This window comes from Ambystoma mexicanum, chromosome 8, assembly GCF_040938575.1.
Source record: "Ambystoma mexicanum isolate Mex_15411 chromosome 8, UKY_AmexF1_1, whole genome shotgun sequence".
In the NCBI taxonomy this organism is placed as follows: domain Eukaryota; kingdom Metazoa; phylum Chordata; class Amphibia; order Caudata; family Ambystomatidae; genus Ambystoma; species Ambystoma mexicanum.
In genome coordinates, this window is record NC_090929.1 from 421272422 (window position 1) to 421294238 (window position 21817).

A 21817-nucleotide genomic window follows, 5' to 3' on the forward strand; every position below is an offset into this window, starting at 1 on the left:
TAATCATCTTGTGACCCTACATTTGATTCTTCTTTTTATCAAAGACTCCTAAGAACTTGTGCAAAGACTTTTCCTTTTACTTACCTGAAGTGTTGCATCCTATACAAAGACTTTTGCCTATTGACTTTGGCTTAGCCTATTGAATTGAATGACTCTTCTATTGCTATCTGAAAGTATTTGCCCTGCTTAAGAATATTTGTAATTTCTTGTGTTCTAATAACCTTTGCCTTTGACAAACTATTGAGAGTATTCTGTATGCCAACAGTAAGGTATTAATGTCCCCAGCACCCTTGTTACTGAGGTCACCTGAGGGTGTAGGTTGTGTCTGTGGGCCATCCCAAAAGGGCCTTGTCTGATCCAGAAACTCAGAGTGTACAGTATTGAAGTATATTTGTGTGTTACTAGGATATTGCTCTCTTCTAAAGAAGGACTGACTGATAAATTATTCATTGTTTATGCACGAAACCTTGAGTGTAAGAGTTTATTTGAATACCTGTAACTGCGAATCTTTGTGTAACTCCACTACTGTTCACGTTTCCACTCTTGAGATAAGCCTGGCTGCTCAACACGCTACCTAAACTGTGTAGTACAGGCTCATACCAAAGGTTGGGTTGCCTATACCTGTAGTCATAGTTGCTTGTAGTGTTCCCAGAGGGTACTGCATTCAAACTTTGCCTAACACTTCTCTCCATCCTCTACAATTCAACCAGAACAGAACCGCAAGACTTATCCTTTGCCTCAAGCCCAGGGACCGCATCTCTCCGGCGCTGAAATCCCTCCACTGGCTACCAATGGCTGCAAGGATCAAATTCAAGACCCTCTGCATAATCCACAAAGCTTTCTGGGGCTGAGGCCTGCTCTATCTACAACGCTCTCTTCCTAAATATTCTCCCTCCTAGAGTCAGCCGCTCGTCCTCCTCCAACTCTCTGCGGGTGAGCCGCTTTCACAAACCGGGGTTTGGGCGTAGATCTTTATCCTCTGCAGGTGCCTCCCTTGTAAGAGCCTCCTTGCCTCTCTCCGTCTTGAGCCGGAGCACCTTAAATTCCGGAAACTCCTCAAGACCTTCCTCTTCTTTTCCTCCTTCTCTCTCCCTCTCCTCTGCTAACCTCTGTTCTTTTTCTCTCCTCCCTCCTTCCTCCTTTGACCCTACTCTGTTCAGTTTTTGCTGACTGGTTGCCTGGTTCACCTCCATAGCCTGACAGGTTCCAGGCTCCCCCCACCAGTCTTTGCACTTGCCTCCGAGCCACTGCACTAGATTCAGCATTACAGCACTTTCAGCTTATGCTTCATGAGCGAGGCAACCTCTCTGCACTTAACCCAGGGCCCTGTTGGACTGGGTGCGTTTGTTCCCCCCAGCCCCTCTTCCTGGCACCTCAGTCTGTATGCATGCATGACCTTAATGTAATGGGGACTAGTACGTTCGTCTGTCCTGTCCCCACCCACTTTTTCTGTCCCCCTGCCATAGCTTGGTCGCAATTGTAATACTTCATGCACTTGCACTAGGAGAAATGCTGGCAGGCCTAGTATGCTAGTTTTTCTGTTTAGATCATTCGGAAACTTCAAGGCCTAAGAAGGATTATTGTATTCCCTTGTTCGCTTTCTGCCTTGAAGCACTTTGATGCACTCCACCTGTGTATAAGCGCTGTATAAATAAGCGATTACAATTACAATCTCGTCTTTAATTCTATACAACCCCCCTTGTTTATCTATTCCCTGAGTTTGAGTTCGGTGGATAGGCTTATGATGCTTCCATTCTTCCCACCGATGGGCTGAGTGGAATTGTTTAGCTGCATCTGAGTGGTTTTGTGCAGTCTCAATGGCTGTGGCTGAAGTAGATCGATTTAACTGTAGAAAGGCTTTTTGCAAAAAAAGTGGGCAAGGAATTACTAAATGGTTCTATGGTTAACATCTCTGTCAGTTCTTCTAAGGATTTGTTATTGTTATTTTAACACGTTCACCCATTTTTAAGGGAGTTTCTCCTGGGTTTAATCTAATGGCTCTTAGCTTCTGCCGATTACGATTGCAGGTTTGTCCCACTCTTTTTAACAACCCCTCTTTGATGGATAGAAAAGTGGCACCGTGTGCAAGATTAAGTAGTTGTAGGAGGTTTGTAGTTCACCTTTCAACAAAGGACCCAAATAGCATCTCTTGATGTTCTCTTCCCAACTTAGTTGGTCAGCCAGGCGTTCGAAGTTCAAGAAAACATTTCCTAGATCTTCATCTTCAAGATATGGTTGAAGTACCCCTTGCGGTAGTAGGGTTCTCGACTGTAATTCGATCAATTTCGTCACATTTTCTTGGAGTCTAGCTTTGGCCTGCATCTGATGGGCCGCTAACTGGGCGATGACATTGGCTAGGTCGGTCATTTCTTACAGGGATGTAAAGGTTCCCTCAGTGGAGGGTTCCAAATCGGAAAAGAAACCACTCTCAACTCCCTCGGATAAGGTCTTCTGATTCCTCTGACTCTGACGAAGGAATGGGTTTTGGCAAGTTAATTTCTACCCCTGAAGGTCCCACGATAGATGGATGACAATTGGGTGCCAAAAATAAAAGGTTTGAAAGGGGGTGAGGGTAGGTGGGTTCAGAGCACTAGGTCTAATAAAGGTAAAGACGGATCTAATTTTCAGTAGTATTGGATCCCACTCTTGTATATTATAATGTGAAAGAGGAAGGGTGTCCAATAATACCTGAGTCTCAAAAAACAGATCATGTTGACCAGTCAGGATCTAAAGTTGGGAGAACAATGCCTCTTTTAGTGTGGATACGCGGTCAGAGTCCAGGAGTTCAACTATTCTATTTTCCCCTTATGGTGGTTTCACGATTATCAGCATGGGGTTCAATTTTTATCAGTTGAATTAAATCCCACTCTGACACCATATGTAAGGAAGGCATGGCATCAAAGTAAGACAGACACAAGTGATCACAGTTCATGGGTGTTTATTAAACTGTAAAGTGGGTGAGATGTAAAGTGGGTTAGATAAACAGCTAATCTAAATCTAAATCTAAGATGGGAGCAAACTACGACCATCAAATAATAATACAGTCCTAGTGGAGTCTAGTCAAATAAAAAGGGCCTATACAAAAAAATATATATATTGCCAATCCTTACCGCTATGCTACAAAAGAGTGTGGGATGATGTTCACAAGAAAAGAAAGAAGTGTTCGCAAAATGAAAAGTCAGGATGTTATGTCCGGTGTCTCCCTTCCCACGTTTTTAGCACGGGACAAGGCAGGACTCTCGGGCACAGCACACTCCTGTGCTTCTCCGGCACAAGCTTACACTTAATTTTCTCTATCTCAGGGCCTTCTGTACCCAAGCCTCTTCTCAAGCAAACTCTTTTGCTTCAGAGGGCCTAATACTTCAAAACAGATGTTTCTTCCGTTATCCCTTTTCGTCGGGTGATTACCCTTCACCCTTAGATCGCCCTCAGCCAGGCTCTGATCCGTCTCTGTCGTCCGCCTTCCTCAGTCGGGCTCAAAACACCCATTCACTGTGGACATCCCTCAGTCGATTCATACTTGTCATCACAATTCTATTCACTTAGCTTCTTCACAATTTGCCTCTTCATTACCTCAGTTGGATTTTCTTATCGCCTTTCAATCACAATCTCCTTATTTGCTTATTCACCAGTCGTAATGTCTTTTTAAACAACCCCTTTGGTTTTAGTGAGGTCCCCCTCATCTGGGTCAGACCTTCCAGAGCACTTGCCAATCCAAACAGAGACTTCCGAAGGCCGATCTCGTCTCTCTGGGTCACTCTGTTTTCTTATGGCAAGCGCGGTTTTGACACAGAGTTCTCACAGCGCTTGCCTCAACCGGCCGCAAACACCTGTTACACAATGTCAAAATTTCAGCAATGGGTCAAGGACTTTCGATTGTACAAGGGATTTGGCTCGACCCTTATATGACCACCTCAAGACACTCTACCAGCCTTCCCTATGGCCTCTTCATACTTTTAGTTTTCTTTCTTCCCAATGTTCAATACAGTCTCTTTGCTCATAAGAGGGGTACCAGCCAGAGACCTTCGACTGTGCGCCCCTGTGGCCCCGGACCACGCTATCTCTGGTACCAATGTGTTCATAAAAGACTTCTTGTCTAATTATCTTCTTACTGTTGCCTCTGCAACCTTGAGCCTTACACAGCCCGGTTGACTATCTGCTTCTTCCGACTCACCGGCTGTGCTGAACTCGTTGGCAGTTCCTTTGCCGCGGGAGTCAAGGACGGTACCACAATGGCAACCTCATCTACCCGCACTGACTATCCGTGCGGGGGTGCCATGTACCGCTGACATCCGTCACACCATGGGTTAGCTGTAGTTCCCGGTCTTAGGTTTCTTTCATCAGAGGTTTTGCAGGTCTGGGTTGAAAAGGGCAAGGGCAACTCCCTCCTTGACGTCCTTTCTGGTCTTGCCGCCTTGCTTCTCCATTTGAACTGCCATCCTGGAATGGCTGCTCCCTCGTGCGTTCGGCCTTGCTCAGAGTGTGCTCTTGTGATCTGTCTTTTATCCCAATGGGGAAGTGAAAGGGTAGTCAGGCGTGTGTAGTTGTCGGCAGTTGCCTGACTATGCCTGACCCTTGTGTATGGTAATGTCAGGTAAACTGCTCGGGTATTAGTCCATTGTCGTTCACGCTGTGAGAAAGTGTTTGTGTTGGAAAAGGGGAGGGGGGTAGAGTTTTTAAGTATCCTACTAGGCAGGATGGGGAAAAGGTGTCACAAGAAAGTATTTAAATATATATTTTATATACCTTTATCTGTAAGTGTTTATTTTATGTGCTTTATTAATTGTTTCCGTGTAATTACCTAGAGCTCACAGCTACCTCTTAAGATAAGCCTAACTGATCTGCCACTCTACCGAGGTTGCAGCAGTAGTAAAGTCTTACCTCCAAGTGGGGCTTTAGGAAAACTCCCCGAACAGGCAGCCCACTATCCAATCAGGGCAGCCAGCCCCCCACTGAGGCTTGGTTCCTTTCAGGCAAGGTGAAACCCAAAGGGATGCAGGGTTTTGGATTCCTCCCTCGCGTCCTGCTTTCTCAGACACTCTGGAGCATAGGCAGGGAATACAAAGTATTCCTGCTGAAGACAAAACTTCCACTGAGGTTGTTCCCGCCCAGAATGGCATGGGAAGACCTCAAAACACCAAGGATACTTAAAATTGGCAAAAAAGAAGGAACACGCCGTTCTAGCAGAATGGTGGCCCTTCTGTGCATTACCGAGGCGGAATTAACAGCCTGCGAGTAACAAGACTAAAAAGTCACTAAGGTCAAACCAATGCCACCAAACGTTCAAGTAGGCTTGCAATTGTAACAAAAATACTACAGGTAAGTAAGAAAGGGCATACATTGTATCCCCCCAGCACTCCACATAAGGTGGGGTGTGCTGGCTCACTATATAAAAGGGGATGAAAAGCTCTCTTTTCCCTTTGGGAACAGTTGTTCACCCAAGTACATTAAAGAGAAATTAACAGAGGAGTCCAAAGGGGCAACCCAGCTTAAGCCCAAAAGTTATAGGAAACTATAACTCCAACCATACACTATGGAGGTACGTAAAAAGGTCACCCATAAAAAGAGTAAAAGACTAGGTGAGAGGGGGAAAAAAGATTCCCACTCACCTAGGAAAAAAGGTCAAATAATTACCAAGTCCAAGCAAAACGTTCTGCAGTTGACACAGGTCCGAATGATTTATCATAAATATGAAAATCATATCTAACACAAGTATTTCCAATAGTCAGTGTAATCTAATTTACACAAACCCCACCGCCTGCTACCAGTGTTAGCTACGTGTTTCTAAAGTCCAATTATGGTTGGGCTCTTTTATACTTATCCTTTGGTTTTAGGACCCCAACTTCCAGCATAGGCCTGCATTACCCAAGGTTGGTAGAATGGCAGAGCAGCCAGGCTTATTTTAGGAGCAGGAATGTGAGCTGTAAATCAGTACACAGAAATCAGAACATAGATAGACCCAAATAAACACTACACACTTTTAGTTATATTAAAAATAGATATTTATTTTATATATACACAAAGTAATAAGTAGCTACAGTATTACTGTATCAACTAGCAACATCAAATCCACACTAGCAAAATAAGGAGAAATAAAGCAGGTGAGTAAATTGTCATGTACTTTTCTATCCACAAACGGAGTGACTCAGTCAGGTAAGTAAAAGCACTTATTTGAATTAACTGCATTATTATGTTATAAGTAAGTTTAAGAATGTAAAGAAGCAACATTAACAGGGTTGCAACACTGTAGCAATTCTTTGTAAGTTTTAGGCAGTCTTTCCCTGTTAGGGAGAATTCTCAGAAATGTGCTAATTCCCTCCACCTTAGAGACCCACATCAACTTTGCAGGATTTTGAGGACTTGATTTTTTTAACCTGGACAGAGTGAGGCCTTTTTTCCCACTCTCTCATGTGATTTTGAACACTGTGTTTCTTTTGGTTGTGGAGTCGGACAAACTCCACAGGCATCATCTTTTACATTGTGTCACACAGCACCTTCAGTGCAGTGACACAGGGAAGTCTTTCAGATTTCCCAAAGGTTTAAATACCTTCTCTCGGATAAACTACTGTTTCCCAGAGCCGTAAAGTGAAATTGACTTTACTTACATTTGTAACTTTCTAGACCCAGCACACACTATGTTACAATAGGGTGCTGGAAGGGTTACTTAGTATCCCCTTTGTCTAACTTCTCATGTAAAATATTTGTATGTTACCCTTTTCTCACTGAATGACTGGTGGCAGTGGTTTCGTTTTTACTACTGTGGTGTGCATTTACCGCGGGCTGGATTGCAGCTGCAGTAAAGCACCCAAGGGTGCTATTTTTGTCAAAATGGCCCGATCTTCTTTTTTCGACATTTCTTTGTGGAAAGGCCCTTCTTGAGATTTATTCTGCGTGCCAAACCAGGTTTGGTCCCATTGTTCGTTTTGCCTTTGGTGGAATTCACGAGAGAAACCCGCCTCTGGCTCCAGGGTGTCTGGGGTAGGCAGGAAGTGAGGGAGATGCCCGAAACTCCCTGTGCTTAGTCTCCTAGGAGACCCAAATGCACTCTGTGGTAATTGGCTGGCTGAATGTCTGGCAAGAACAGCCACCCTGCTGGGTGACTGACAGCTAGGCTGGAATGAATGGGAGAGAACTGAATAAAAGGTGAGGCTTTTGGCTTGGAAGGCAGAGTCGAGCACTGGACGAAGGAACCGAAGAAGAACTTGAAGAGGACACCTGCAGCAACTCCTGGACCGTTGGTTTGCCCGGTGAAGCCTTGCTGAAACTCCAAATTCATATCAACAGAGAAGCCCCTGTAAGAACGACTTCTCCCTTTAAGTTGGTGGGACCAATCAACTCCAACGTAAACCACCTGGACATCCATCTAGGAGCTGGTTGAATTTCTACAGAGTTGCTGCCGGAAACCGTATAGCCAGGGAGAGGAACACCAGATTGTGTGTGTTGCTTTTAAGCTGTCCTAGAGCTCCAGGAAGATCCTCCGGACTCCCAGGAAGCAGGACTGACCGTGCCTGTGGCCCCTCAACAGAGTGCGGGACCCCAGAAGCAAGTAAAGTCCATCTCGACAGCCAGGAACCTCAGTGTTGCTATTTGTGGTAGATGCAAGGAGCTGAAACACTGACCAGCCACTGAATTGAAGATTGCTGGTTGCGAGCGGTGACCGTCCCATTGCAGTGCAGGAGTCCCCAGAAGTCCTCCTTCTTTGTCCCCACGGCTGAGGCCCAGGAACAGTGACATCTGCAGAGCTGCACAGGAACAGAAGTCATCTGCTGCTCTTTTTCCTCAATACAAAGGTACTGTAAAGTCTGTGAGAACTTACCTTTTACTGTAGAGTTGCTTGCATCTTCTACTACTCACAAGTCTAATCAGCTAGTGGCCCTACATTTGATTCTTCTTTTCTTCAAATACTTCTAAAACACTGTGCAAAGACTTTCTTCTTACCTACAAAGAAGTGCTTCAGCCCATTTAGACTTTTCCCTATTGACTTTGACTTGGCCTCTTTCACTGAATGACTCTTATTGGGGATGATCTGAAAGTATTTGCCTGCTAAAGAATATGTGTGGTCTCTTGCATGTTCTAAACCTTTTCTTTTGACTTGTTACTATATGACTATAAATTCAACAGTGATATATTAATGTCACCTGCACCCTAGTAGTCAAAGTCACCTGTGGGTGTAGGTAGTGTCTGTGAGCCATCCCAAAAGGGTATCTACTGATTTAGAGATATTAAGAGTGTGTATTTCACGAAGTGTATTTGAGTGTTACTGTTATATTGCTCCCTGCTGAAGAAGGCTTATTCTAACTGACTGATAAATTAATAATTGTTTATTCAAGAAACCTTGAGTGTAAGAGTTTATTTGAATACTTCTCCCCCTTGAGTTGGTGGGACCAATCAACTCCAAAGTAAGCCACCTGGACATCCTTCTCTGAACTGGTTGAATTTCCACAGAGTTACTGCTGGAAACCGGATAGCCAGGGAGAGGAATACAAGATTGTGTGCGTTGCTTTGAAGCTGGCCTAGAGCTTCAGGAAGATCCTCCGGACTCCCAGGAAGCAGGATTTACCGAACCTGAGCCCCCTCAACAGAGTGCGGGATCCGAGAAGCAAGGAAAGTCCATCTCAAAAGCCAGGAACCGCAGTGTTGCTATTTCCGGTAGACGCGAGGACCTGAAACACTGACCAGCCACAGATTTGAAGATAGCCGGTTGCGAGCCGGTGACCGTCCCATTGCAGTGCAGGAGTTCCCAGAAGTCCGCTTTCTTTTCCCCATGACTGAGGCCCAGGAACAGTGAGATCTGCAGAGCTGCACAAGAACAGAAGTCATCTGCTGCACTTTTTCTTCAATTCATAGGTACTGTACAAAGTCTGAGAGAACTTACCTCTTGCTGCAGAGTTGCTTGCATCTTCTACCCCTCACAAGTCTAACAGCTTGTGGCCCTACATTTGATTCTTCTTTTCTTCAAAGACTTCTAAAACATTGTGCAAAGGCGTTTTCTACTTACCTACCAGAAGTGCTTCATCCTATATAAGACTTTTGCCCATTGACTTTGGCTTAGCCTATTATACTGCATCACTCTGCTGTTTGGATCCAAAAGTATTCGCCTGCTTAAGAATATTTGTGGTAGCTTGTTCTAATAACATTTTTCTTTTACCAACTTATAACAGTATTCTAAATGCAAACAGTAAGATATTAATGTCCCCAGCACCCTAGCTATTGAAGTCACCTGAGTGTGTAGGTTGTGTCTGTGGGCCATCCCAAAAGGGCCTTTACTTATTTAGAAACTAAGAGTGTACAGTATTGAAGTGTATTTGTGTGTTACTATTATATTTCTCCCTTCTTAAGAAGGCTTATTGTAACTGACTGATAAATAAATTGTTTATTCAAGAAACCCTGTGTAAGTGTTTATTTGAATACTTGTCACTGTGAATCTCTGTGTAACTTCCCCACAGCTCACATTGACCCCTCTTGAGATAAGCCTTGCTGCTCAATATGCCACCAAAACTGTGTTGTACAAGCTTATAACAAAGGTTGGGTTTCCTATACCTGTGGCCAGAGTTGTTTGTAGTGTTCCCAGAGGGTACTGCATACAAACTTTGCCTAACATTCCCTAACTAGAAAAGAGTTCTTCAGTTCAGGTTTTGGAAGGAAACAAACCATGCCAAAGCTAGTAGGAAAGGAAGATCGACTGTAGGACAACCGGCAACGCCGCAGTCAAGAGGAATGGAACAGTTCTGAAGAAAGTCTTCTTAGTAGAGGTATATAGCAAGTAAGTTGTTCTTTAGAAAGTCATAGGAGCTTTGGAGAAGCCTTCCTGTAGGGGCACAAGCTGTTAGGCCTGGGTGACTGGAGTTGGGTGAACACCCAGACGGCAAAAATAGTACTCCAAAAGTATAGGAGTGACACAAATGGCTCAAGGTAAGTTTACCCCAAGCCCCATAGTACCTGGAGAGTGAAGATGATGATGCAGCTGGATGCCTTCAGGATGCACGACTGCAGACCCGGTCTCCTAGTCCTTGGTCGTGGTGGCAAAAGAGGAGACCCTGGATGGGCTCCTGCAGCAGCAGTAGTCGAGAGAGGGACTCGCCAGCAAGGAATTTTTCTTACTCCCACGGCGGTGTGTAGTTTTGGCGCCTTTCTCTCAGCACCAGGAGTGAACTTTCAATGCCGGTTAGAATCTTCTTTTCTCGCTCCTTCACTCTGGTGAGGGGACTCTGAGAAGAGGATGTGTGCTTCTGGTGGTCCACACGGATGTCACCAAAGTTCAAGCGAGATTCGTCAATGGCAAAACGATGCACTGCAAGGTGTGGAGGTATTGGGATTCTGCAGCTCTGGAAGGTCGCAGGACAGCTCAAATTGAAGATTTTCTTGAGGCTGGTTATACCTCCGAAGGCAAAAGCAGGGTCAAGACAGCAGCGGTGCTACTGCGGTTAATGGAGGTGCTGCAGGCGTCTCTGGTCGTCCTCTTCTTCGGAGCTTCAGTTCTAGTGGTCGAGTTAGCCTTCTGTCCCATGAACTTCACCTTTTATGCAGGAACCCATTAATTCAGTCCTATGGAGCCGTCAGCCACCTCGGGTGATGTCCTTGAAGGACAGCCAGCTGACCAGTTCAAGCTGTTTCCAGCCAGGCATACCATTAAACAAAGGCCACAGACGTTTTGTGCTCCTTCCTCACTTCCTGCCTCAGCAGACACAATGGATCCTTGGTGGGCTTCACAAAAGAACTCAGAGGACCCACCCCCACCTGGATTGGTAAAAGGGCCAAGAAGTAACAAACAAATAAAAAGAAAAATGGCGATGAAATAAGACTGGGGCCATTTTGGTAAATTGGTCACCCATCGGTGCTGTACTGCAACTGTGGAAACAGCCTGCAAGTAACTTGTACATAAACGGTAGAAAACTCTACCCACTGCCTCCAGCCGTTTACGTTTGTCTGTTACTGTGACTAAACAGCTGCAGGAGCAGTGGGAAAGGAGTTGCTGTGTAACCCCTCAGAACCCCACATAAGGTGGTGTGTGCTAATCCCACAAAAGAAAAGGTAAGTAGGATACAAAGTATCCTACTATCCTTGAGAACAGTAGTTCTCATGGGAAAATAATATAAAATAAAAAGGGAAGCCTAAAGGGACTTCCCAGCAAGACTGCGCATAGTGTGCTGTGTGCTCCAGCAATCCATTACAGATACATGTAGGAAAGCATGACTCATTAAAGGAAAATGAATTACATTAACAGTAAAACGGGGATCTCAAATGAGAGCAAGTGAGTGGTAAAAAGTCTCAATCACTCAGGAGAATGGATCAAATAATCCCAGAAATCCAGTAAAGTGCTGGGAGTCTCTCAGGTTGAGGGGAATTGGCACAAGAATTGATCATTCTCCCTAACATCCTCTTGTCATTGATGGTATGCACTCTGCTTAGGGAAGCTTTTCTCTTCCTCATATTTGTATGATTTATATGAACAAATTCCTCTACCCTACAGAGATACATAGAGGTGTCTGGGACCACAGGGGACTGAGTGGGTTGAGAGGAAATAGCGGACAGAAACTGAGGTAGTGAATACTTTGCTCTCCCAAGGCAATTGTCACTCGTCCAATGGAGACCTTCCCTCCCCATGATATCCATCACCCCCAGGGGGACTAACGGGTAGCAGCCTGATCTCCCTGGCCTCATGGGAAGGGGTTTCCCAATGTGAGCAGTGGCACTACACTGGGATTCGTCACAGAATCTATGGCAAATGTATATATTTGTATCATAGAGTAGTGTGCAATACTCCCTGTTAGATTAATTTTCCGATGTGTTCAAAAGGCCTATAATGAGTAACCGTTTTTTCTATACTTACTGTCTAAATTGAATTATTGTGTGCCATACTATGTGGACTCATTGAGGGGCCCTTACTCCACTCACACTCTCCTGGGAATAATCATTGAATGCTATACATTGCTACCTTAATTGGGTTATGGCTAACCTCTTGAGTTCCCCTGTTCACTATAATTAGGGCGGCCCCTTAAAATCTGTCCACCAGGCCAGATTCTAGAAATCCATCTAGGCTGGACTATTGCAACAACCTCTTTCTAAATCCGCATGCTTCTACGCTCCGCCCTCTGCAACCTATCCAGAACAGGACTGTGAGACTTGTCCTTGGCCTCAAGCCCAGGGATTGTAATCTCTGCACTGGCTCCCAGTGGCTGCGAGGATCAAATTCAAAACCCTTTGCATCGTCCACAAGGCCTTCTGGGGCCTGGGGCCTCAATACCTTCAACTCTCTCTCCCTAAATACCTTCCCTCTCGAGCTCTTCACTCATCTACCTCAAACACTCTAGGGGTCAGTCGCTTCTCCAAGCAGGGGTGTTGCTAGGTCTGGAAAAGACCCGGGGCTATGCTGATGTCGGAACTGTTGGGACTGGGGGCTAGCCAGCCTTTTGGCTGTAGCTCCTGAGATTCTATCTGGGGCTACAACCAAAAGACCAGGTGCTATAGCCCCCTTAGCCCCCCCCCCTAGCAACGCCTCTGTCTCCAAGCATCAAGTTGGTGGTAGATCTCTTTCCTCGGCTGGGGCCTCCCTTTGGAACAGCCTCCCTGCCTCCCTGAAACTTGAGGAGAATCATGTTCGGTTCCGGAAGCACCTCAAAACCTTTCACTTTGCTTCTGCTGTTTCTCCTCCTCTCCCTTGCTGACTTCCTGGCTGCTGACACTGATATTGCACTGGTCACCCTCAGATCTCAGGCTCAGGTCTCTTCCCCCGCCTGTCGCACTCCTGCACTGCCTTCCTGGCAACCCCTGCACTTGTGGACTGTTTCCTGTATCCCTGCAGTCCCACAACCAGCACTTGACACTTGATGTCTGCACTTAACCTTGCACTTGCCACCTGCTGGCCATACTTTTACTTACTCTTATTTATTATTATTTTTTTTTTAAAAGTTTTTCTTATCCCATTTAGTGCACTGTCCTCTCCCTCTTCCCCCGCTCTTCTCCTCCTTTCCCCTTCCCATGCACTTGTGCGATCTGAATGACACCTGGCCTAGTAGGATCGTTGTCTGTCTTCCCTCTGTTCTCCCTCCCTTGAAACAATTGTGTTTAGGCGCGTTATAAATGCCATATCATATCATATCGCAGTCCACATCTAACACATATATGTAAGGGATGGGGAGAATAAAGGGAGGTAAATTATAAAAGTGTAGAGACAGCATGTTAAGATGGCTTTCCAGAATCAGCCCTAGGGGGAGGATTCTGGGAGGCCACCCTATTATGGTGAACAGGGAAGATACTGAGAGGTTAGCCAAAACCCAATCAATATGAGGTGGCAGAGCAGTCAAGGCTTTTGTCTCTGGATGGCTGTAAGAGAGGTCTAAGGCTACAATGAGTCCACACAGAGCAACACCAATAATTCCTGTTAGACAGCATTATAAAAATAGAATTATTGATAAGGCATTTAGTTTACTCACTAAGAATATATTAATCATGGGTAAGTATTGTCATACAAATCCTTATACAACATATATACATATACATTCTTAAGAGAAATAAAATTGCATATGAATTAGTTACCAGTGCAAACAAGTGAGTGTCAGATGCCTAGAAAGAGAGGCAGATCTCTTTAAAACAAACCCACAACAGCTTTCCTAATTCTTATGAAGTCCAACCCTAAGATGGTTTGGCGCCTTTTGTCCAAAGGTCTCCAGTACCAAAGCATATACCTCTTGAGGTACGTTCCTATAAGAATAGGAGTGCCAGCGGTTATGATTAATAAGAGTTCCAAAGTTAGATAAAAGTTCAAGTAAAATTCAGGTAAGTGCTCACTCAATCCAGCACACTAGGGTAGGCCTAGCGAAGAATCGCTAACCCAGTTTCAACCACCAAAAGTGAGGTCAGAGTGAGTTAGGGCCAGAACATTCCACCCAATGTAACCCTATGGAGAACAGGGAGGGACAGAAACAGGTATGTTAACTTATCCCCCTGTCTCTGATTCTCTCAGAGATCACTGCACGTGTTCCGGAATCCGTTGGGGGCACACACTTCTGCTCTTTGTTCTGTTGAGAAGCGGGTGGACACCTTCTCCCTGGTCTCTACCCCCGTAGCAACATCCCATTGGAATGACAGATGAAGAGCCACAAATGGGAACCCGTGCAGGAATCCTTGCAATATTCCTGTATCACGTTGAACATATGAGAGACGATATGCAGTCGGGCAACCATTTAGAGTGTACACACAAGCTGACTTAGTGGTAGAATGCTACCAAGAAGGATGCTCCTTGCCGAGCTGTCGAAATTCTGCCATGAATAGAATCGATGTACGTTAAAACAAAGTCTGATGACAGCAAAAGAATGCCATAAAGAAGATATAAGAACCTATGCTGAAACAATATGAAAATACTTAAGAATGATGGTGTAATTGGAGCACTAAGAGAAACATGTACCCAATGATACAGTAATCAAGAACACAAAGAAGAATGAAGTGACTCACTGATCAATAACTGTAAATCCGCTGTAACGCAAGTTAGAAAGAACATATGGAAGCTTGCTTGTAGAGGTATATGTTCAACGTTTAGGACGACCATTGGAAGGAGGACGACGGCTTATGTCAATCAACCCAGCTACCTCAAAATACGAGCCCAGGTTCATGAGGTGAAAAGAATATGAAGAGGCTGTTTTTCCCTAGCAAAATAAAGGAGTACATTGGCCTGGGACCAAGGATGCTATTTTGAGAGATGAAGGCAAAGTACGAAGGGAGTCCAACGAGAAGATCATGTGCGAAGGACATATTTCTCAAGATTAGGAGGAACAAGAACATTTACAGGTGCCAAGTATTGGAGAATTAAAAGCGTGTAAAGTTTATATGGGATAGAGTGAGCAAGTCTCTAAAGGCCAAGAGGAGCAACTGCACCCACTATATTTGACTCAAATAGTGTTAAATGCACTGTTAAAATAGACACATTTGTGGTCTCAACACGTGACGAAGAGCTCGCAAACAAGGGCTAGTCATTAGGCTTGAAACTAAGATAATGGTGTGCCTACACTCCCTTGAGTGTTCCGGGACAGTGCAGACTGGCAAGGCCAGTCTTCAAATAGAGGGCACTGGCATGAGGCCTTCCGATGAGAGAGGGTAGACTAATTGGGAAAACAAAGGGAGAGCTGACGTATCTCAAAGCACCTGGGTTTCATTTCTACTAGCGAGCCGAATGTCCAAGGTTGGATTTGGGTTGCCAACCAATCAGAAAAGCCTGCACTTTTACATACTATACTGCTGCCATTATTCTCTGCTGTAATCGGTATACTACGTATGTAGAAGTAGCTCAAGACGTGTCCTACAGACAATGGGCCGCCAATGAGAGACTAACACTCATGCATTGTATATGTAGACATGCTCCCCTAATCCAATTCCACCCCTCAATAGGTTTTTATAATATGCCACGTAGGATGACGTCATAGATGGCGCATCTAGCATTATATAAGCTAAGTATAATCAAGAATACCTTGTGATCCTGCATAAATCAATTTGCTGAATGACGATTAACCCTGCTTTCCTTCATTGAGATAAAAGCAGTATTTTAACATCCTCTTTGAGTCTGTCCGGTTATTGGGTCTGAGACATTTGATTGGTAATTCCATCTAGCACAAAGACGCTTCAAGGTGCTAGAGCACAGTTCAGATGAGGAAGACTCTGGGGTCGTGGGTGCAGAGGTAACACTTGTCTAGTTCAGCAGTTGCTCCAGTTCCTGACTAATGGTAATTCCTTGCAAGGACTCCTGGGAACTGTCGTCCTAATTACTCCTGCTTGCTATTTCCTTCAGTTCCCGGGTAGTGAAGAACTTCAATAAGGATTTTTAGGCACTGTAGCCTTCATAGTCATGATCCCTTGGTGTGGCAATCAGGTGTATATTGCGGCTCCTCTAGGAGGATAGTGAGCTGGCGAGTTTCCTCGTCAATCACCTTTTGGGAGGAACGTCAGGGTGTAGCAGCCGGACCACCCCAGTCCCTGGTGGCTCACTTTGCCCTCATAACAGAACAGAGAGTTCTGAGAACTTAACACAGCCCTCACTGCTCTATGCGAGCATGCCTCCATCAGCGTATGAATGTGCCCCTATAACTGTGTGTGTGTGTTTTTAACATGACCAACCCTTGCATGAGTGTGTGAACGTTAACATGAGCAACTCTTGCATGAGTGTGTGAACATGAATTTATCCCCTAGCAATATGAGAATGTGCCCTCAGCTGTGTGCATGTGCCTCCTAGCACAGTGTGAATGTGCCACTACTTTTGCACGTGAATGTCATTCTCCCATGTGCATAAATGTGTTCCTGAGTTGTGTTGTATGCGAATGTGTGCCCCCACAGCTATATGTGAAATGATAGCTGTGTGTGAAATTGCCCCCACGTGATTCTGCCTTTAACAACTGTGTGTGTACTTCAGCTTTACTTTGCACTAATTGGTGTTTCTTCCACAGAGACCTCTTTAATGCTGCTTTCCTCTCCTGCTGGTCAGAGCTGAATGAGGATCAGCAGGATGAACTGATCCGCAGTATTGAGCTTGCCTTGACTTCACAAGACATTGCTGAGGTTACACAGACACTGCTGAATTTGGCTGAATTCATGGAACACAGTGACAAGGTGAGTAGAGCAGAAAGAGTGGATGGGTGGGGGAGGACACATGAGGTAGGCCTGAGGAGCACAGGGTTTCAACTGATAAAAAGTGATGAGGGACTGAGTAGTAAGGAAATTACAGGAAAATATGTCGGCCCTTTTGAATAAGTAGAAAGAGGTTGGTGAGAGTCGTGACCCAAAAGAGCAGGACTGTGTTAGAGCAGGAGTGGCAGGTTGAGCATGTGGAAGGGTCAAACAAAGGGAGAAGTAGGGGGAAGTGAATAGAGTGTGACAGGGAAGGGGCATGATATGGGCCTGTGAGGTTGGAGGGGGGGGGTTAAGCTTTGTGAATGGAGGGTTCTGGTGAATGTCCTCTTGCTTTTAGAGTACGAGAAGTTCCCTTTTAGGAAGACATCACAGGATTTGAAAGAAAGGGCCAAGGAGAGCAGAAAGAACCCACATTGAGAAAGTCCAGGAGAGGAGATGAGGTATCCATTGATTTGGGAGACCGTGGGTGCAAGCAGGTATCATCACATGCTTGGAATAAAAGATTGGGAAACTGGTTTGGAGAGATTTGGAAATGTATGTTCAAGAGCGCTTTGATGGATACTGGATTGTTAGAGACCGCTGCAATGACACTTTTGTCCATATTGTGTTTCTCTGTAGGGACCACTCCCGCTGAGAGATGACAATGGCATTGTGCTCCTTGGTGAAAGAGCTGCCAAGTGTCGAGCATATGCCAAGGCCCTACATTACAAGGAGTTGGAGTTCCAAAAGGGTCCCAGCCCATCTATCCTGGAAGCTCTCATCAGGTAAGAGATACTCACTACCATTATCTACAGCACCTTGCGATTTTGAAACTTTGGTTATCAGGACTATGGTAAGCTCTTTTGGTGTGATCTGCAACGAATGCTCGATCCATGGTGAATTGCAAGATGTTCCCCAATGTGCTGCGGTAAGGTTTTAATCGTTTTATTTTATGCTATTTTATTGCTAAAGCGCAAAACTGGCTGCAGAGCGGATGCACACTTTTCAATGAGAAGGTGCCAGCATTGAGCTTGATATTATGCAATAGCGCAGTATTGTTGGTGGAGGAACCTACGGATTTTAATTAGTCTGGCAGGTATTGTTGAATGAGACATGTTTTTAGTGTTTTGCTGAACTGGAGGATGGTGGGTCATTTGAATCCTCTGCCTGTATTGAGTTCCAGATTGTGGTGGCTTGTAGGAAAAAAGGCTGCTTGTCTTCAGTTTATGTGCTTACTTAGACTCATAACTTTTTGATAGTTTTGCTACATGAGGCGCAAGTGACTCTAGGTACTCCAATATGTTTTCAGCATGTGGCCATTTCTTTACGTCAACTTATTTGCAATAAGGGCAAACTCAAAATGCCCAAGCTTCACATCCTGTTATTCACAGATAGGATCTCTCCACAATGCTCTACAGGATCGCAGTGAGTCGTTGTGTGCCGTTGGTGCAGTTTATGTGTTGTTTAATTGTTGTTGCAGTGTAGTGAAGTGCATGAGGTTTGCTGTGCGAGAGGTGGTTCTGTGAGTTAAGTATGCAGAAATGTTGAGGTTTTTGGTTAGTGGGTTTATGTGTTTCGCAGGTAACCCTTTGCAGCATGGCCAAATGCCTAGATTCTGAGAATCCTGGATTATGCTAATATTCACAATTCTATTTAAATGTGGGGCATGCCAATATTCACAAATCCGTCCAGATGGGATACATGCCAGTATTCACCGTTCTATCCAAGTGTCGCATTTGTCAACATTCACAGATCTGTCTAGATGCGACGCACACTAGTATTCACAATTCCATCTAAATGTGGCACTTGCTAATATTCATAGAAGTGTGTCGCTTGCTAACCTTTACAATTCTATCTAAATGTGGTGCTTGCTAATATTCACAAATCTGTCTAGATGCGATGCAGGCTATTATTCAAGAATTCTATCTAAGTGTGTTGATTGCTAATCCTCACAATATTGTGTAAGTGTGTCGCTTGCTAACTCTCACAATTTCGTCTAAGTGTGGCACATGCTAACATTCACAATTCTGTCTAAATGTGGCACTTGCTAATATTTACATATCTGTCTAGATGCGATGCAAGCTAGTATTGGGGGTAGAGCCACCAATCAAACTGCACCTAGCACACAATCTGCCGACTGTTAAGAAAGATTCTCTTTTAGTCAACTTTCCCTCCATATTGTATGGACGCCCAAACTTTCCTTTTTATTTTTTGTTTTACACCTTGTCCTAGCTTTTTATAGAGAACTAAAGGCTTCACTTCACCGACCTTTTGCTCATTTGTTATGGGGAAACGGACTAGTCATTCAGACTATCAGTAATGGGGAACTGTTTCCCTTTTGTCTTTTAACTTATCTGTTTGGGTAACTATCATATTGCACACTACATCTTCTTCCGTGCTAAGGTACTGTGTTGGCTGGGGTATTTACTTGCCTTAAGCCTGTGATTTCCTTAAAGCTTTGGGGTGTTCTTGTGATTGGGAGTCCTCTCGCCCAGTGCCCCCAGCCTCCCTGCTGGAATCCTCCTGGGTTGTGTTCTCTGATGTCCCTGGACTCTAACTTTAAAGTGAACTACTAACTTGTTGAACAGTCTTCCACAGGAATCCTACCTTTTGCCTGCAACAGAAGCCTATCTCACCCTGCCTATAGCTGGCTCCTAGACCACTAGAGTCCCTCTCCTGCGCCTGAGTGAACTCATGCAATAGAATAGGGAAGGACTGGATAAGTAAAGGATTCTGGGCCTCATTACATGGATGGCGGTGAACCATGGCGCCCTATTCCAAGGTTGGCGGGGTGGTAATTCCCCCTTCCACCATTGCCCTTCCCCATTCCCATTTTTGCTCCATAGGGCTCTATGGGAATGGGGAAGGCGCTAATTACGGTACCGCAAATTGCGGTACCGTAATTAGCTCCCTGGTCCCTTTGCGGGTTGGTTTTTAACGCCTGCAAAAAGCAGGCATTAAATTCCCCAACCCGCAAAGGGACCTCTTAGTAAGGCGGCAAGGATTTACCGGTACCAGTAAAATACCGGTACCGGTAAACCCTTACCGCCATCTGTGTAATGAGGCCCTATGTCTGGAAAAGTATAACAAGTGTTTAAAAGTACTTGTGAGAGTTGGTTGGTAACTGTAACTCTTAGAGTAGACAGTTACAAACGTTCTTTCTTACCTTGAATGTGTGTTGGGCCATTCTGAAAAGTATATATAAGGTTATCTTACTCCCCTGTGAATTGGTTGTGCTTCTTTCCCAAAAGTAATGTGGTTGGCTTCACTTTGCCTGTTAGGATATAAATGTATGAGGGCTCCAATTGGGTCTTGCTTTCCCCTGACCTGCTGTTAGCCTGTCTAGAATAAGTCTGCCTTAGGTTATACTTACCTTTTAAGTTGCTTGTAGCTCCTTTAAAACGTATTTAGGTTTTACTTGGTTTGAGTTAGCTGTGTGTCTTCCTAAAATAGGTTAGTTATTGCAACTGTAATAGTATATTTTACCAAAAATGTCTTACTCACCTAGAATAATTGTTATCTTCAAAGTAGTTATAGGTTTCTACTGTTCCTTGAATAAGTGTTCCACTGTTCAGAAAAGTATACTTGCAGGCTGGTTTACTATGTGATTTCGTTGCTGAGGGTCACTGCATAACGGACAGGGTCTACTACCCTTGTTTTACTGTAAAGTAATCTAAAAGTAACTAATGGTTTTTACTCCCCAAGAATAGGCGTGACCTAAACTAAATGTGTACGATATGGTTTGACTACCCTAGAATTACTGTTGGGTATTCTGAATAAGGTTCTATGCTTTGGTCTGTGTACCTTCAACCATAGTGGTGTATTTATGACTCTATGACCAAAACTTAACTTGGCCTACTTGTATTTAAAATAAACGTTTATTTGTTATAATACTTCTGGTTGTAAGTGTTTCTATTGAATCCTTGGTGTAGTACATGTTCTATGTACACATATTTTCTACAGCCCTCTCTCCCTCCTAAGATAAGCCTGGCTGCACTGTCCATGGTACCATATACTCAGGTGGTACAGCGTTATACTATGAATGGAGTCTAGTACTGTCTCAGTTGAATGTTTTTCCTAAGCCCTTAGTTGGTCTTCAGAAAAACGGTCTTAACACTGTTGGCATGCGCTGGGATATATTGTAGGCTGGATTACATTGACTCTTGAGATACCAACGTTCAAAGAAACCATCCAGTAGGTTTTGTTTAACCAAAGGTGTACCCAGACATAACACAAAAACCAACACTATGGGCTTATTTAAGCCAGAGGACTACTCTTATGTTTCAATGGAAAGATTGTTCACAATGTGTAAAGAGAAGGGCCTTACCTTTGAAGGGAGTAAGCTTGATTTAATACAAAGGTTGTGGGACCATAATAATGGCTCGCCCAAACCTATGTCTCCTTCTAACTATATTGCTGTGAGTGTGGATGAGGATATTTTAGACAGTAGTCAAACTCCTCTGAGGATGAATACAAAGGTTCTGATGAGGAGGATGTTAGTTTACCCCCTCTCCTCGTCCTGTCCCTACCTTACCTTCCCAATGGCTTCTGAAATTTCTCTGGAACTTTATAAAAGGCAACTCATGTAGAAACACAGCTTAAAAATCTTGGAAAGTGAAAAAAGTATAACCTATCTGTAGAAGACAGGTTTCTGGACACTTTTTCTTGTTCACGGTCTTCTGCGTCTGAAGCTTCCAAGATTCCAGAACTGGTGAGTCAGTATGACTTGCAGTGTGACATTGTTGTATGGGTGAAAACGTTTGACCTCACTTGTTTGGTCTGTGTCAGAGTGATAGAATACCCTGGGTTCTTTTTATGCTTCCCAAGAGAGATTACCATGTGATCTTGGATTTAAATGAAGTTGAAAGAAGTACCTGGGATAGGATGAAGTAGACTGTCATAAATAGATATTAGAAGAAAGTTTCTCAATATCTAAGCCCCTTAAGGGACCATGAGAATGAAGATAGACCTAAAAGTGCTATCTTCTCATCACTTAAAGAGTCTGTTAACACTGAGGCAGGAAAGCTGTGGTTTTGAACTGAGCTGAGCCATTTTGTAAAAGGGTTTAGGCTCTTAAACTTAAAAGTAAGCAAGGTCCCCTTAGGAGAGAGAAACGGCATTAATTGCCATCCTGAAGGACACTTGGATGTAGCACCCATAACTTCAAACATCGGACCAAGCCCCTATGCCCGCATAGCTAGAGGTCACTCCTGTGACCCCATCT

The 21817-nt window shown here is 44.4% G+C and overlaps 1 protein-coding gene across 4 annotated transcripts in view; it reads left to right on the plus strand.

Annotated features, from left to right (window-relative positions):
- The window catches only part of MTOR (mechanistic target of rapamycin kinase), a 2476747-nt gene that overhangs the window by 614873 nt on the left and 1840057 nt on the right, over positions 1 to 21817 (plus strand). For all 4 annotated transcript variants that reach the window (XM_069609933.1, XM_069609934.1, XM_069609936.1 and 1 more), the window contains 2 exons: positions 16431 to 16593; positions 17233 to 17378. In XM_069609933.1, coding sequence (XP_069466034.1) covers positions 16431 to 16593; positions 17233 to 17378 — 309 coding nt within the window. The remainder of the gene's footprint in view (positions 1 to 16430; positions 16594 to 17232; positions 17379 to 21817) is intronic.